We start from the raw sequence: 16429 nt of genomic DNA, 5'->3' as shown, positions 1-16429 counted from the left end.
TTACATTGCAGTTAACCGGTGACGAGCTAACCGCTTAGTTAACGTTAACATGACGGTTGTTTGAACATTTTGCTGACGCTTGTTGCCTGTTTTGTCAGCTAATCTTCTGAAATCTGCTGCTGTTATCGTGATCTACATAACGTTAGGTTATTTCCTCTCTTGACACCCGCTTAATTTTACACAGAGCAGAGATTCATTTGGGACCCGGAGGATGAAACCCATTACAGAGGGGGAGACAGGTGCGGTCCTGGGTGAACTTACTGCTCTACTTGGACAGGATGAAAGAGGCATCAGCTACAACCGTAAGTGGCTACTTAAAACATGAACTTACAAATGCTATGATCTGTAGTAAAGTAATCAAAAAGATAACCCAGTAGCCAAGGTGAAATGATTAACATTGAGCTGAAACATGACTTGAAATACAAATACAACTGTATTCCCTTATTGGGGCAGTTTCGATTAAAGCTACAGTAATGTGCATCAGTAGGATTAACGAACATAGGACAGATAAAAACCGGACAAACAGACAAGAACCACATTCATATAAATAAATATATAGGCTAAATAAATAAAATGATTCACAGTAGGTATCCATCTAGCTGGCCTTTTCTCGTTGTATCCAGCTAACTTAATCTAACTTTACCTAACAGGAGTTTCACAACATGAAGACCATCTTCAACCATAAGGCCAAGAACATGGAAAGCTCACAGCGATCTGGTGTTGGGACTGATATATGTATATTTGCCATACCGCAGTTCCTGAGGGATGTGTCGAAAGCAGAGCCAAGCCAGGATAGCATGGACCACAACACTGTTCTGGGGACAAACTTGGTGAGGAGGTTACCCCAGCTACATCTGTGCAGATGGGTGACACTCCTGGCATCCTTCTAGAGAGTGTTTGAATACATATTCAAACACTGCTGTAAATACACATAAGAAGTAGTGTAGTAGTCTTTTTTACCAACAACTCTAGTTTGGGGAAATTACATTGCAGATCCTTTTTAAGGGTGTTTACACCAGATATGAATGACTTGAAGCCCTTTCTGGACATAATCCTGACACAGCCAGCATTTCATTTTATAGGAGGAAGATGGCAAACAGGATCATGGGGACACCAGTGCCAACAGCGGTCCAAGTACCAGTGACTCCAGCTTGACAACGCCTGATGCACCAACAACAAAATGAAGGAAAAGAAGAGCAGATTATAATAAAGAGAATGATGGCACCAAGATGGAAAATTGAAGTAGCATACTGAGTTGTCTGCAGCAGCCAACAGTAGTAGATCCCACTGATACCTTAAGCAAACATGTTGCTGAAACTCTGAAGGGCAAGGGGTTTTGGAACAGAGAGCTCTGCAAACCTGAGACTCAGCAGGTTATGTTGAAACACCTTTTTAATTATTTGGGTAATGATTGAAATGTAAAGTTGACTACGAAGAGCAGCAAGCTTGTCCAGGACCACATCTGTCACCCCTTTGGTAACATTAATAGGTTTCATCTTCTTTGTATGTTATTTGTTATTTATTGAGCACATTGTATTCTAATGTATTTATTAAATCATTATTTTTCAAAAATTCTGGATGATTTTTTAACTAATTTTTCCAGATAAAAAAAAGTCTAAACTAGCTTGCTAATCTTAGTGAAATAAACTATTAAATCATGTTGCATGAGACTTTGATTATTTTTGAATTGCTTCATGTAAGTGTCAAGTTGCATTGAAATTATGTTTCATGCAATTTGCAACTTTCAACTAGTTGTGTGAAAGTTTCTTTGTGTACAGTCAACCTTAACCATGATTATTTTTGAAATAATGCAACATTTTTTCCAGAAAAGTGTTAAAAATTAAAAATTACTTTAAATAAATAAATCTTATGCCATATAGAAGTCCTATAAGGGATTTAGAAATCATTGCAGGTCACAATAGTCTTAGCACCTGCAAGAGGTTTTAAGAGATAATAGGATTTCAAGCAGCTGATTCTCCTTCAATCAGTAGTAAAACTTACCTGTGTGAGTCGCAGGTGTCTGCCATATAAAACAATCAAACTATAGTTTAAATAGAGAAGAGCTGTTTGTCATTCTGCTGTTTTGTGTCACTGAGTAATGTGCTGAACATGAAGAGAATAAAGAAAAGCAGATAACTGTCAGAGGGAGTCAGACACAAGATTGTAGCAAATCACCAATAATCTAAAGTCAAGTCTGTTTCCAGAGACCTTGTTTCTGTGTCCACTAACAGGTCTTTATCACAAAAGACAATTTCCTACATGTGTCAGTAGGAAAAGCACAGGTGCAAATAATAAAATGAATGATGACTGGATTCCATTTAGTTACTCTGGTTTCAGGGTTCTGGTCCTGTGTTAATGCTAGCTCACTGTCATCAGTTACTGGGACATTTAACAGAACAGAGCCATCATTAATATTATTAGTATCACCTGTAGTTTTCCTACTATAACAAGTCAAGTGGTCTGCTGTGGGAAAGGCCTATGTTATCAAGAAGGCCCAGCCTGGATATGGCTGCAGGGGAAAAGTAAATGACTGGTGGAGAAATGATTCCGATTCAAGTTATCCTTGAGACACAAGATACAACAGTTTCAATATGTAGCATCTGTCGCCAATTCAATGAGAAGGAGACATACTGGGAAAGCCAGACTGGAGTTGTGGATTGATAAAACTAAATTAGATTTTTTTTGGGTCAAGTATCATCTTTATGTTTACAGGAAACAAATGAAGCCTTTAAGATCAGCATCCGTGCAGTCAAACAGTAAGAATGCGTTTTTTGGGGGGCTGCCTCGCTGTTTCTGGCACAGGTTGTCGTAAATCTGGAAATTACATCATGAACTCCTGAGATTTCCAAGACATTTTGGAGCCAAACAGTCCTTGAAAGCTCCATTTTTACTACATGTCAAATTAAATTTGTGCTAATCAAGTAGAGAATGTGTCCGTTAATGTGCACCACTAAAATAAAACATCAACATGCATGGTAGGGCCTTACAACAGGTCCTGCTTTATTATTTGAGTTTGATGTCCTGCTTAAACATTTTTAAAAGTTCTAAGACTTTGGACTGGTGCATATTTCTAAATTAATGTGTTTAATTAAATTACCACATAATTACCAAGAGGCCACATTGTATTCCAGTATCCAAGCCTCATTGCACAGAGACTGGGATGAACTGGGGGGGTTAACAGGCCCCCCTAGAAGGTTAATGTAGCAGCCATGGATTCATCTGACCAAACTGTGTTCACCGTATCAGTTCGGTCTTTATTGTTCTTCATGAGGAATTTGGCTTACAGCATGACAAAAACACACATTAAAACAAACTCATCTGTCAATAAAACAGATGAAGATTCAAATATTAGAGATTAAAAATAAGTAGAATTTACAGAGTAACACGCTATCAATAAGAGCAAACTGTAATTGAAAACAAACAAGTACAAATAATAAGGACAAGTTAAAAACTAATAAGACAACAGGACAAAGAATGTCTTTTTAGTAACTACAAATTATGTAGATTGATTGCTGGAGTGCAAATTCAGCGATTTTATTGCACATATTGAAAATGAATGAATCTGATGCACCTCAGCTCAAACTCTTGATTTATTTGCATCTTACCAGACTCCTCTATTAATAATGTCTGAGATTGAGGGCTGTTGCTCACCAGTAATCTTCTTACTCACTATCATTATTCATTTATTCATTTGGTTTTTGCCAGACAATCCTATGAGACCAAAAGTTAAAACTCAATGACAGATGTGCAAAACGAGGTCATCAGTTTTCTATCAATATTAAAAACATTAAACCAGCTTGTAATGCTATCAGGTGAAAGTGAATGTGTAAACTAAGTGACAGGATGAAAGATTTTGGTTTATTATATAACTCCCACAAGTTCATACTTGTATTCAGGCATTCTTTCCTACCTCTATTCGGTGTACTGAAGGCAGGGAAACACACTTAACTGGTCTCCAATCCATCACAGCTGGCTGACATACATAAAGACACTTATGCTGTTTCTGCACAAAAGCAAATTAAATGTGTTTTAAAGTTTAGCAGATATAATAGTATGACTGTGACAGACATGTTGAATTACTGAGCCGGCACTGCAACAAGGGGGGCTGTCATGTGCAGGCTAATGAGTCAGGTGATGAACAGCGTCTGTTGAATTAAGACTCAAGAAAAAAATGACCTGACTGACCTGACCTACTGTTAAAAGGAGGAAGATGTGAACAAGTTTGATGTTCCTTTAGGAATTAAAATGATTCCTGATGTATTTCAACAAAAACATCTGTATTATAATTTCTTCCATATCTTCACAGGAGCTTGTGTGTGACTTTATGGTGATCACTTCTCTCTTGTTGACATAACCTTTGTATTGTGTCCTTATAGCTAATATCCTAAAATTAATTACAGGATGGTTCTTTTTCTTTGTCTCAGATACTTAACTGTACTTCAGTGCAATTTTGAGGTACTTGTACTGCACTTGTATTTCCCCTTTATGCTGCTATGTACCTCTGTACATTTTGTACTTTTTTGCAATACAATATTTTCATATTTTGGTAAAATGTGAATGCAGGACTTTTTTCTAGTATTGGAGTAATTTTAAATTGTATTCTTGCAATTGCAACTACAACTTTTTTTTTTGCCTAGTCATATCAAACTGATCTCCAGCATGTTCTGTTCAACTGGTTTCCAGTATGGTAATGTGCACGTTTACGTCAGAGCAGGAGATACATGAGAGGCGGGTTTTACTTTGAAAGGGGCCGTCTTAAAATCCAGATAACCATTCAAAACCAGCAGAGGGAAAGCGACTCCCAGTCTCCATCACTGCACGGAGCGACCATTCTACACAAGTTGCAATCTACCACAAAAAACACCCCCAAGATGGCCCCGATCTCCATCAAGACCGTGTTAATCAGTGAAAGTGTTGACCCCCGCTGCAGGGCGATTCTGCAGGAAAATGGCATCCGTGTCACGGAGAAGCAGAACATGAAGAAAGATGAATTAATCGCGGAGATTAAGGTAAAGTTGGCACTCTGCATTGCATAATTACTTTTTTCAAGTGTCGTCTTTTTTTTGGCTTACGCAACATGCAGATTTTCTGTTTTGCTAATAGTTTCTGAAACACATTAAAAAAGTTGCTGTAGTCGCTGTGAGCAGCATCATTTGGCCGCTGCAGATGTTTTTGGAGAATATCTTAAACTGCAGATTAGTAGCATGTGATTTTAATGTGCGTGCAATCTGGTTAGGGGGAACTACTTTTCAACTGAGTCAGACACGTTTTGTTTTTTTTATCAGGTTGAGGTGTGACAATTGATTGTGAGGTTTAGAAGCACCGCCCCTTGAGAAGCTGATGCAACTTAGCCCATCACTTTCTCCTGACTGCCACATGCAGCAGTTTATCAGTATTCAGGAACAAATGTTTGACTTGGCACTGAATGAGATGGTCAGACTGGAAAACAATGAAACCAACCTCATGAATTATGCTTGTTCTGCTGCAGATTCATGGTTGGATTAACCCACTGATGGGTCATAGAGCAAAAATGAGCTGCTAACCACTACTACCCTCAACTTACCCCCAACCCATTTAGTCTCAGTACAGTTTGTGATAAACACAATTAACCACAAATTTACTCAAAAAATATGCACTATGCATGCTTCATATCTGCTGAAATAATAAGTATTAAAACTATATTTTGACACAATTCTCCTCTAGAAGACAGGACCTCCAAGATTAGGTGATAATTATGGTTTTAAGGTTTATATTGTGCTTTAGTGGTAAAAGTTGCCAAAAATGAGTAATTGATCAAATGACCCCAGACTTAGGTACAATCTTGAGTCGTGTGCCTTGTGTGGATGAACCACTGATAATGAAACATCATGAGATCAAAGTGCTTTTCTCACTGTCGCAGGACTACGACGGCCTTGTGGTCAGATCTGCAACCAAGGTCACGGCTGATGTTATCAATGCTGCTAGTAATCTTAAGATCATTGGGAGAGCTGGGACCGGTGTGGACAATGTGGATGTTGATGCTGCCACCAAAAAGGGCATCATTGTCATGAAGTAAGTGTTGAGTTTATGCAGGGATTTGATTTACTGTCCAATTTCCAGTATAATGAACTGACCATTGAGTGTCAAATGTTTTATCCAGCACTCCAAGCGGTAACACGATCAGTGCTGCAGAGCTGACATGTGCCCTGATCATGAGCCTCTCAAGGCAAGATGAATTCTTATTTATGAACAATTATTGACTTGCAAACCATAGTCTTTATAATTGCACTTAAGTATTGTAAAAGTGGCATTAATATGTTTCTCTGTTTTCAGACATGTGCCTCAAGCTACAATGTCCATGAAAGCAGGGAACTGGGATCGCAAAAAGGTAAAGCAGAGATTTTAGGTCGTCCGCCGACTGTGTTTGCAGTTGGCACACAAAGCGATTACTGATGCATGGTCGGCTCCATTGTTCAGCCAGTCGTCGCTAATCAGATGTGACACTTGGTTCTGTTGGTTTTTCTAATTTTGCAGTTCATGGGTGCAGAGCTGTATGGCAAAGTACTGGGAATAGTTGGACTTGGAAGAATAGGAAAGGAAGTGGCCTCTAGAATGCAGTCTTTTGGCATGAGGGTAAATAAAGACATCGCAACATGACAAGACTGCACTGTAATGTTTAGAGCAGACAAACAGGATAACGTCTTTTTGTTCTTGTCAGACTATTGGCTACGATCCAATCACTCCACCTGAGGTGTCAGCCAGCTGGGGGGTGGAGCAGATGCCTCTGGAGAAGCTTTGGCCCCAATGTGACTACATTACTGTCCACACTCCCCTGATGCCCTCTACTGCTGGTGAGGTTCACTGAGGCTCTCCTAATTATATAGCTATTCCAAACTGTACTTGCATGTTCAGGAATTTCCTTTCTCTTTCTGTCCAAGGTCTGCTCAATGATACATCATTTGCTAAATGCAAGAAAGGAGTGAAGGTTGTGAACTGTGCGCGTGGGGGCATCATTGATGAGGCTGCTCTCCTCAGAGCTTTGGAGTCCGGACAGTGTGGAGGAGCTGGGCTTGACGTCTTTGTTGAGGCAAGATTATCGGAGCATCACACAAATAACTCGCATAAATATTGTGCTGTATTGCAACTATAGTATTTGTTTTTACAATCAAATGATGTCTTTTAATCACTCTAGAATATCAATAATAGAGATACTGTGGTATACATCTTACTCTGTGTTCATGTTTGGCCACAGGAGCCACCTAAGGACCGCTCACTGGTCGACCATCCCAATGTCATTAGCTGTCCTCACCTGGGAGCCAGTACCAAGGAGGCACAGGCGCGCTGTGGAGAGGACATTGCTCTGCAGATTGTGGACATGGTGAAGGGCAAGAACTTGGTTGGAGGAGTAAGTTCTGCTCAGCGTTCTTACACCTTTTTTTTTTTTTTTTTTTCCCTCTTTAAACAAATGACATTTCAGACCTTGAGTCTTGTTGCAAAACATGTTAAAGAGCCATTTTAGCATTGCATTGTCAGAAAGTTGGGACTTGTCAGAGATGGATTTAAAAAAAAAAAAAGTTCAAACAATGTGACAGAGCCGGAGCTATTCTGATTTTTAGTCCCTAAAATGGGTCAACCTCCAAAACTAGGACTATGATATTAGACCCCAGTTTGTAACACAGGCTTTCTGTCTAACTTATGTCTTGTAAGCACACGCAACCGAGACATTATACCACTGTTGTCATGGGCAGAGTAATCCTCAACATGACAAGAAAATGGATCTTCTTGTGTAGAATTTGTCTTTTTTTCTTTTTTAAATTGTAACATAAAATTCTAAATTGAAGGAATTTGATAACAGGGAAGAACCAAGATGCAGTAGTTATGCATGTTTACATCTTGCCACTCCATGTTTGAACACATTTTGTCATTTGTGATTGCATTTTTAATAAAACTCTCCATGCCATATCTAGTAACAGGGCACCCCGGTTAAAAGTAAGCAGGGAGGGGGGGAGAAAAAAAACTAAAAAATAAGCTTCAAACAATGTACAGACATCTACCAAGGTAGCCTTTACTTTTACAATTAACATTTATAAAAGACTAGCCAAGATGTGGCCTGATGGTGACATTAATCCGGTCATGGGGTCACTATAATAGCTCAGTGTCCAATCTAACAGTCTCTCAAACTTTAAAACACAAGTCTGGTAATTCCATGATGGCTCAGAGCCGTCTGTCTTTTTGCAGGAATTTTTTTCCACAAAGTCTGCGATTCTTCAAACTTTGCTTGGGGAAATAATACTCATTTACCATGAGTGGTTTATTTTGAGGGTCCATCGAGGGTCCTACAATGTTTCCTGTTAAGAACTATGTAAGACTATGTATGTAGAACTATGAAATTTGGTACTAATTATTTTGTAGGAAATATGAAATGGTACATTTTCATTAATTCCAGTTAATGGCTAATGTATCCTAGAGAGTCTCTACTCGTTGGACAGCTTAACTTGTGAAAATGTGTCTACAGGCAAGCACACAATAAGAGATAAACTTTCAGATGAACAATGAGGAAATATTAACATGGGTTTAAATTGTTATTTGACAGTTATTTTAGGGAAATCCTTATGTTCCCTACATTTTAGTGCTGAATTAAATAGTTATTTACACAAAACTTCCTAGAAAATAACTTATGAAATTACAAAAAAACTCATTCTCAGTCTTCCTTTGAAATGATAGACAAGTATCAATATTGAACTAGCAGGAGATGGCAAGATGTGATCTAAAATGTGTGATCACTCTGTTCATAAAGGCTCTCTGATTCTGTTCTGTCTGTGAAGGTAAATGCACAGGTTATGGCCAGCACATTCTCCCAGGAATCTCACCAGCTGATCAAACTTGGAGAGGCCATTGGAGCTGTGCTGCAGTCTTGCAGTGCTTCCAAGAAACCATTCAGCCATCTTCAAATCACTACTCAAGGTAAAACTACTGGTCTAACCTGTTTGTTTAGTGACTTGCAGAGAAGGAGGCAGGGTCATACTGTATAATAGGAGGATAATATTGTGATAGTGGGATTTTTCTCCCTCTGCTGGTATGATTGTGAAACAGGTACTGGATTCGATGTATGACAGGTGTTAAACAGCTAAACTATGAAGATGTAAATCATTAATTTTGTTTATGATAACTGTTTTGCTTTGAAATGTTTCACTTGATCATAGTAGCAATTGACTTTGCCTGCTGTTTTCCACAAACCAGGGGATTGCATGAAGTCCTCCACTGGCTACATGACTTCTGCCGTACTGGTTGGACTGCTTGACAATCAATCTGGCTGTTGCCCAAACCTCATCAATGCTGTGAGCCTCGCCAAGGAGTCTGGAATCACGGTACAACATCAACATAATCTGATAAACACTGCATAACAATAATGAGCGTGTGTCTTTGGAAAATAACCTTTTCGTACGTGTAAACCGACTCTTCAGGTCAACCAGTCCCACTGCATGTCTGACGGGGCTGCCGATGGTGTGTGTAAGGTGGAGATTGCTGCCAGTGGCTGCAGCTACAAAGCCAGCGGTTCAGTTCAAGGTGGTGTGCCAGTCCTACTGGAGCTGAGCGGCAGCGTGTTCAGACAGCCAGTCTCTCTCACTGGGAATCTGCTGTTCTTCAAGGCCTCCGCAAATCCTCAGCTCCTGTCTTCAGTGGCTGGTGAGAACATTTGAAATGAAGCAGTAATCCAGTGATGACAAAGGGGAGATCAATCCTATAACACTGTTAGAATAAGTCTAAAAAGCTAATAGCTCTGTTTTGACACACATTATCTGTTGTGGGTGTGAATTTGGGTGTATCATTCCTTCTGTTAGGTGGTGTGACCAAACACATTAGACATGCCAACTATTAGAGCACATACATAAAATGTAAAACATAGATTTTAAGACTCACAGTCTTCTTGTCAGAATCAGAGAGCCTCTTTAGAGCCTCAACTTTCTGCACAGAGAAACCACAATAAATGTATTGTACTGTACAGTGTGTGGGAGACCATTTTTGCAACCAACAGTAGTCATCATTTAAAAATGATGTAATAGTGCAGTTATCTAATATTTAAACATTTTTCTTCAGAGCAAGATATAATTTCAGTGGAACTGGCAGATACAAAATATATAGTATTTGATGTTGTCTGTCAGCTTGGATAAAAGGGGTTTTCCATTTGGATTGAAAAGCCTTATTGAGTTATAATTCTAGTGTTTCCTGAAAGGTTTTTCCTCTTTAAATTCACACTAATTTTCTCCATTTTGTTCTTTGTGTAGGACTGTTGGCCGCAGAGCGAGTGGAAATTCAGTCTTTCAGTGCTCCTGCAGACCGCACTGGAGATCTGTGGTATTGTGTGGGGGTGTCCTCCCTCCTGCGAGACCTCGGTGCCTTGAAGCCTTTGGCGAAGGAAGCAGCGCAGCTCTCCATTTAAATGAGAAGAGCAACGCAGTGCTGGGATAACATTCAGTATCTGAAAATTGTGTCTTAATATAATTGAGCCGTCTTGTGATGCTTCGTAGCATTTACAACTAACAACTTGTTTAGAAGTTGAACACTTGCAGTTTAAAACTTGCATTTTGATAACATTCCAGTGTTTAGATGTTTTACATGCGCTTTGTTGAAGTAAAACTAGATGAAAGTGTTTCAATGTGATGTGCTGCTCGGTTTGTTGTGTGACCATTTTAAGCAGAGATGTAAAATAAAATGCACTTACTAAAAGTACTGTGGTAATGTTTTTAGATATTCTGTGAAACTTAACACATGAGGGATTATTCCACACTTATTAGGCACACCTAGACAATTTAATACAACCCAATACAACAGCCATAAATTGGAAATTGTAAAGTTATAATTATAGAATTTTCAATATTTTAATTCTATGGTCATTTTAAACAGTAGTTTGTAGTATTGGATCATATTGCATTGTACAGGGGAACATAATAAACTGGTAAATCAGTGTAAATAAGTTATGTAGCAGATTTTTCATGCTATAAATATGAAGTGTCAGGCCTGTCCTCCAGAAATGTCCATTCTTAGTGTATGTGAACTTGTGATGTGACAAATTCTGCTCTGAACTCAAAAACTTTAACCCTTTTAATCAAATCTGTAGAACAGAGATTTAATTTATGGCTACACATGGATCTATCAATCATTAGGAAGATCCTTGATTACTAAAGAAGAAAGAAGGCCTATCAAGATTAGTGCACACTGCCCAAGTATTAAAGAATGTTTCACATCAGCAGATCAATTGATCCACAATTTTATATGGAAAAAGCTCATCTGTTTTTAAAAAAATATATAATAATTAGTCTAATCAAAGGTGGGATAGATGCCTCTGACTTTTCAACTCTCAATCTAACATTTAAAAAGTTAAATGGGTTAAAAATACTCTTAAAAATCTCAAATCTATTTGTAACTTCATACCCATGATTTGTTTATTTTTTGAATATTTTATTTTCAAATTTTAGATTTAACAAGACATACAAAATGCACGAGTCCCCTCCCTGTCCAAAAGGACCTTACTCAAAAGGAGAAAGTATTAGTCAATTAAAATGTAAAAAGATAGAAATATATATATATAAATAAATACAACATAGACTCCTACCCAAGTTTTCAACTCTATTAGTTTTATACCCCTTTTTTTATTAAGATTCAATTATAATATACACAAGAAGAAGAAAAACATGACATTTGAGTGGACTAATGCACTCATAGGTTTGCACTGAAATATTTACTTAAGCATATGATTTGGGAACGTTTTCCACTATTTTAAGCATTTCTTTTTTTTTTCTAAAATATTGTATTTCAAGACTTCTTCTCTCCTATATTCATGCAAGCTTTCTGTAAAAACAAACAAACAAACAAACAAACAAAAAAAGACCAGCTCATGCAGTCATGTCTCTGAGATCTTGTGCAGGAATGAATATTGTGCACTGTGCTGTTAATCCTTGTTAGGATTAGGTAAAGCCTTGGCCACACTGGAAATGGGTTCAAAACGCCATGGCAACGACAAGAATGAGGGGAAAAAACATGAATGGTGAAGTGGCTGCTTGTTCTACATTGAAGTCGATGCTCATTTGTATAAGATTTGTATTCTGTCGGTGATGCCTCTCCGCCTGTTGGGTACACTAATGTGCCGTCACTATCACAAGACTTAGTGGATGCAGGTTATATTTAGGCTCTGGGAGAAAATAGCGGTGTTGGTTGGTGATTCCTCTTGAATGGTTGCTGCTACCAAAGACCTGCTGGTTGAGTGTGGTGCAGGAGAGGAGAGGAGAGGAGAGGAGAGGAGGGGGCCTCTCACACACACTGCACACAAATACCAAAATAGGATAGAGCTGCCTGCGACCGTCCTGCGTGAGCTAAATTGAGGCTCATGTGTTTTGGAGAGGAGCTGTTCGAAGAGAGAGGACGCTGCTCACTGTCATTGTTGAACAGCGAGGGTCATCCATGGGTGAGAGGTAAGCCTATTGTATCCCTGTTTATTATTTTACAGCGTTAAACTGTACGCTTCATAAAGAGACATTTACTATGAACCCTCGTTAAGACTGCAGTTAATTATAAATGAGAGACATGCTATGTTTTTGTTTTTCTCTCTCAGCCAATAGGTGGTGTCATTTGGTCATTAGTGATGGGAATTCCGGCTCTTTTTAGTGAACCAGATCATTTGGCTCAGCTCAGCAATAAGAACCGACTCTTTCACTCCTAAACGGCTCTTCATTTAGTACCGCTTCTGTTTTTATAATTCAACCAAATTTAGCAATGTTTTACCTGTGTGCACATATATCATTTAAATTATTCAATGTAATTATACTAAACCTTATAATTTTCAGAACACCATAATTTTACATTTTGTTTGGTATAAAAACCTTAATGTAAAAACATCAGACACATGTGTATTGAACAATTTATTTATACTGAACTATCCAAAACCGTGTCAGGCCAGTGCTAAAAATGCTAAATGAAATTTGTAAATCAAAGAGAAAACAACACAGGGCAGCTACAGTCCCGTAGAGCTGATCACACGTGATTGATCGCATGCACATACAAATCAACACAACATTCAGTTAGTGCTTGGAGTGCACGTGGCCAAAAGATCATCCTATTACTCTATTTACAAAAAAAAAGACAGAAAAAAGAAATCGGCTCACAAACTCGTTTGCGACTGACACATCATACTTTCACACTGTATTTTTTTTCTACAGATGTCACATGAACAAACTGAAATCTACACATACAATTTCTGCGATGGAGACCATCCAGCCGAGCTCCTGGAGGCTCTCAGGCATTTCTACATAAGTGGCCTGTTTACTGACGTTACCCTGCAATGTGGCGAGTCCGGACAGGTGTTTCACTGCCACAAGGCGCTGCTGTCAGCCAGGAGCTCCTATTTCAAAGTCATGTTCACAGCTGATATGAGGGAGAGGTCGAACAGCGTCATCAAACTAACCGGGGTTGACTGTGGGGTTCTGGGCGCCCTGGTGAACTATGTGTACTCAGCTCAGGTGTGCATCACTGAGAGCAACGTGCAGAGCCTGCTGGAGGCTGCGGATCTCCTGCAGTTCATCTCTGTGAAACAAGCATGCGAGGAGTTCCTCATTCGCCTCCTGGATGTGGACAACTGCCTTGGCATGCATGCTTTTGCTCAGCTGCATCTGTGTCCTGGCCTGGAGAGGGAGGCCCGGAGAGTGATGCTCAGCAGGTTCACAGACCTTATTCAGCAGGAGGAGTTCCTAGAGCTGGATCATGATAAGATGAGATCAGTTTTGGCTGCTCAGAACCTCAACATGCAGAGGGATGAAGTGCTGATTGATGCTGTGACCAAATGGGTAACTCATGACTTGGATAATCGTATTCATCATGCTGCAGACCTGCTGCATTCCATCCATCTTGACCTGGATGAGATTTACTTCAAGGCTACTTTAGAAGTGCACAGAGAGTGCTTGCTGAGCAGTGAGGGGAAATTTAAATCCATGATCATTCAGGCTTTAAGGTCCAGCAGCAAGGAGATGTCTGCAAGCAGAAAAATGTCTCCAAGCATGTACATCATCGGAGGGTACTACTGGCACCCTCTTTGTGAAGTTCACATATGGGATCCTATAAGCAACACATGGGTGCAAGGAAAAGACATGCCTGACCATGCAAGAGAGAGCTACAGCATCAGTTTACTCGGAGCAAATATCTATGTGACTGGAGGTTACAAGACAAACACTGTTGAGGCCCTGGACACAGTTGTGATTTATAACTGTGACTATGATGAATGGACCGAGGGTTGCCCCATGATTACAGCTAGGTACTATCATTGCTCTGTGGCTTTGCATGGCTGCATTTACGCCATCGGAGGCTACAGAGGAGGAGCTCCAGAGCGAGAGACGGAATTTTATGATCCCCTGAAAAAGAAATGGTTCCCTGTGGCTAAAATGATCCAAGGTATGCAAAACATAAAAGTGATATATGTTATATCCTGGGATGAAAGAGAACAAATGAATGCTCTTTATTTGTATCTATGAGGACTGTATTAACCTGCTGGGGGGCCTATAGTGACCACTGCTGCCTCTTTGTGCATTATGCATGTACTTGTCACACCAAATTACCCTTAAGTACAGTGCACATATAACAGCTTCAATATTTGCCCAAGAATCAGAGATCAGCCAGTACTGTAGTGGAATATTGCCTCTTGGGCCAATATCTAGAATGGGTTTGTGCTAATTTGATTAAAGGATAGGTTCACAATTTTTCAAGTCTGTCTTAAAACAACAGTCAGGTGCCCAAATGAACACTGACACGTTTCTCTTGTTGTTATCATTCCTCCTGTTCATACTGACCATTAGAAGATCCCTTCTTAATGCACTTTCAATGTAAGTGATGGAGGCCAAAATCTACAAGCCTCCTTCTGTGCAAAAAATGTATTTAAAAGTTGATTTGAAATCAGGTTTATTGCCAAGAAAGTTTGCACACACAAGAAATTTACCTTGGTGTTGTGGTGCATAACAATGAAAAAATAGAAAGTATCATAATTAATATACATAAAATGTTATAGTAATATAGATACAGTACAGTATAAATAGTAGATGTAATGTAAACATGTGCAAATTAAATAATATAAAGAATTGCATTAATGTATCATATTTATATACTCATTCATTTTATATGAAACACAACAGAAAATAATACATTTTTTCACATGTGTACAAATTAAGTCATTAACACTTAAATAGGGAGTGATTTTCAAATGCTAACTATCATAACCTCTGTTTCCTTTGCAGGTGTAGGAAATGCTACTGCCTGTGTAACGGGAGATAAAATCTATGTTACTGGAGGCCACTATGGGTACAGAGGAAGCTGCACCTATGAAAAAATCCAAGTTTACAGGCCAGATGTCAATGAGTGGAGTATCATTACAATAAGCCCTCATCCAGGTATGAGAGGAAGAAGAAAGAGATAGAAGCAGTAGATGTGTTGAATACTGTTTTCTAATTTGTTAACCCTCTGTTTTCAGAGTATGGCCTGTGTTCTGTGTCTCTCGATAACAAGCTGTATTTGGTGGGTGGACAGACAACTGTCGCAGACTGCTTCGACACCGAGAGAGACAAATGGAGATCGATATCGGTGATGAAGGAGAGGAGGATGGAGTGTGGGGCTGTGGTAATAAACGGTTGTATTTATGTAACAGGGGGATACTCCTACTCAAAAGGAACTTACCTGCAGAGCATTGAGAAATACAACCCTGAACTGGACTCTTGGGAGATTGTAGGGACTCTTCCCAGCCCAGCCAGATCACATGGATGTGTTTGTGTTTACAGTGTTTAATGTCAAGACTTCATTACAAAATGTTTGTTGTCATTTTGTGCCAAATGGATCAAATGAATAACTGTATTCTGTCAAACTGTGCAAGTGTCAGGTACACTATCACACCAAGATTTGTCAAGTTAACCCATGTTTTGCACTGGATAATTGCCTATAGACAGCTACACATTTGCCTGTAAATATAATGAAGAACAAGTATGTCACTAAAAACTCAGGGGCCTCACGGTTAGCGTTTTAGTTTACTATATGAGTATTTTGGTTTTAAAAGACTGAAAGGAAATACTGGGGAGGAAAAAGACCATATTTGTGTAAGGTTAAAATCCACATTAAAAAACATTGAATCCAGTTTAGACCAATGATGCACTAGTTAGTACACAGCAAAGCATCATTTTTAGTAGAGCTGTACCAGCAGGCTGCTACTTGATTAAACAAATCAATACACATGTGAATGGAATTTCTGTCCAAATCAGTTCCATAAAAGGTATTAAATTGGCCTTAATAACTATTTGAGTTTCGTCACATCTTATTTACACAGTGACAAAGATTACATTTTGGCTCTGCTCTTAAAGTTTTGATTTATTTAAGGTGTATTTAAGGTCTGTTAAACATTTATGGTATAAAGTATTGTGGGATT

General features: G+C 39.0%; 2 protein-coding genes across 2 annotated transcripts; both read left to right on the top strand.

Moving 5' to 3' along the window:
• The first annotated feature begins 4773 nt into the window (after positions 1-4773).
• Positions 4774-10710, top strand: phgdh (phosphoglycerate dehydrogenase). Its single transcript, XM_044365363.1, has 12 exons — positions 4774-5009; positions 5900-6051; positions 6140-6205; positions 6313-6367; positions 6514-6612; positions 6698-6830; positions 6918-7066; positions 7232-7384; positions 8805-8943; positions 9220-9347; positions 9444-9666; positions 10266-10710. The coding sequence occupies exons 1-12, from the start codon at positions 4872-4874 to the stop codon at positions 10418-10420; spliced, it is 1590 nt and encodes a 529-aa protein (XP_044221298.1). The 5' UTR covers positions 4774-4871; the 3' UTR covers positions 10421-10710.
• Positions 10711-11917: 1207 nt separating this feature from the next.
• On the top strand, positions 11918-16244 carry klhl23 (kelch-like family member 23). The gene is made up of 4 exons (XM_044365721.1): positions 11918-12449; positions 13194-14418; positions 15255-15407; positions 15488-16244. The coding sequence occupies exons 2-4, from the start codon at positions 13194-13196 to the stop codon at positions 15796-15798; spliced, it is 1689 nt and encodes a 562-aa protein (XP_044221656.1). The 5' UTR covers positions 11918-12449; the 3' UTR covers positions 15799-16244.
• The last annotated feature ends 185 nt before the right edge of the window (positions 16245-16429 follow it).

Source organism: Thunnus albacares, chromosome 11 (genome assembly GCF_914725855.1).
Source record: "Thunnus albacares chromosome 11, fThuAlb1.1, whole genome shotgun sequence".
In the NCBI taxonomy this organism is placed as follows: Eukaryota; Metazoa; Chordata; class Actinopteri; order Scombriformes; family Scombridae; genus Thunnus; species Thunnus albacares.
The sequence above is the reverse complement of the archived record's forward strand: the minus strand, read 5'-3'. Positions and strand labels throughout refer to the sequence as shown.

Coding starts and splice junctions, on each gene's coding strand:
- klhl23 (XM_044365721.1), top strand. CDS start 13,194: ATGTCACATGAACAAACTGAAATCTACACATACAATTTCTGCGATGGA. Junction 14,419..15,254: donor TGTGGCTAAAATGATCCAAG/GTATGCAAAACA, acceptor TTTCCTTTGCAG/GTGTAGGAAATGCTACTGCC. Junction 15,408..15,487: donor TACAATAAGCCCTCATCCAG/GTATGAGAGGAA, acceptor CTCTGTTTTCAG/AGTATGGCCTGTGTTCTGTG.
- phgdh (XM_044365363.1), top strand. CDS start 4,872: ATGGCCCCGATCTCCATCAAGACCGTGTTAATCAGTGAAAGTGTTGAC. Junction 6,052..6,139: donor AAGGGCATCATTGTCATGAA/GTAAGTGTTGAG, acceptor TGTTTTATCCAG/CACTCCAAGCGGTAACACGA. Junction 9,348..9,443: donor CCAAGGAGTCTGGAATCACG/GTACAACATCAA, acceptor CCGACTCTTCAG/GTCAACCAGTCCCACTGCAT.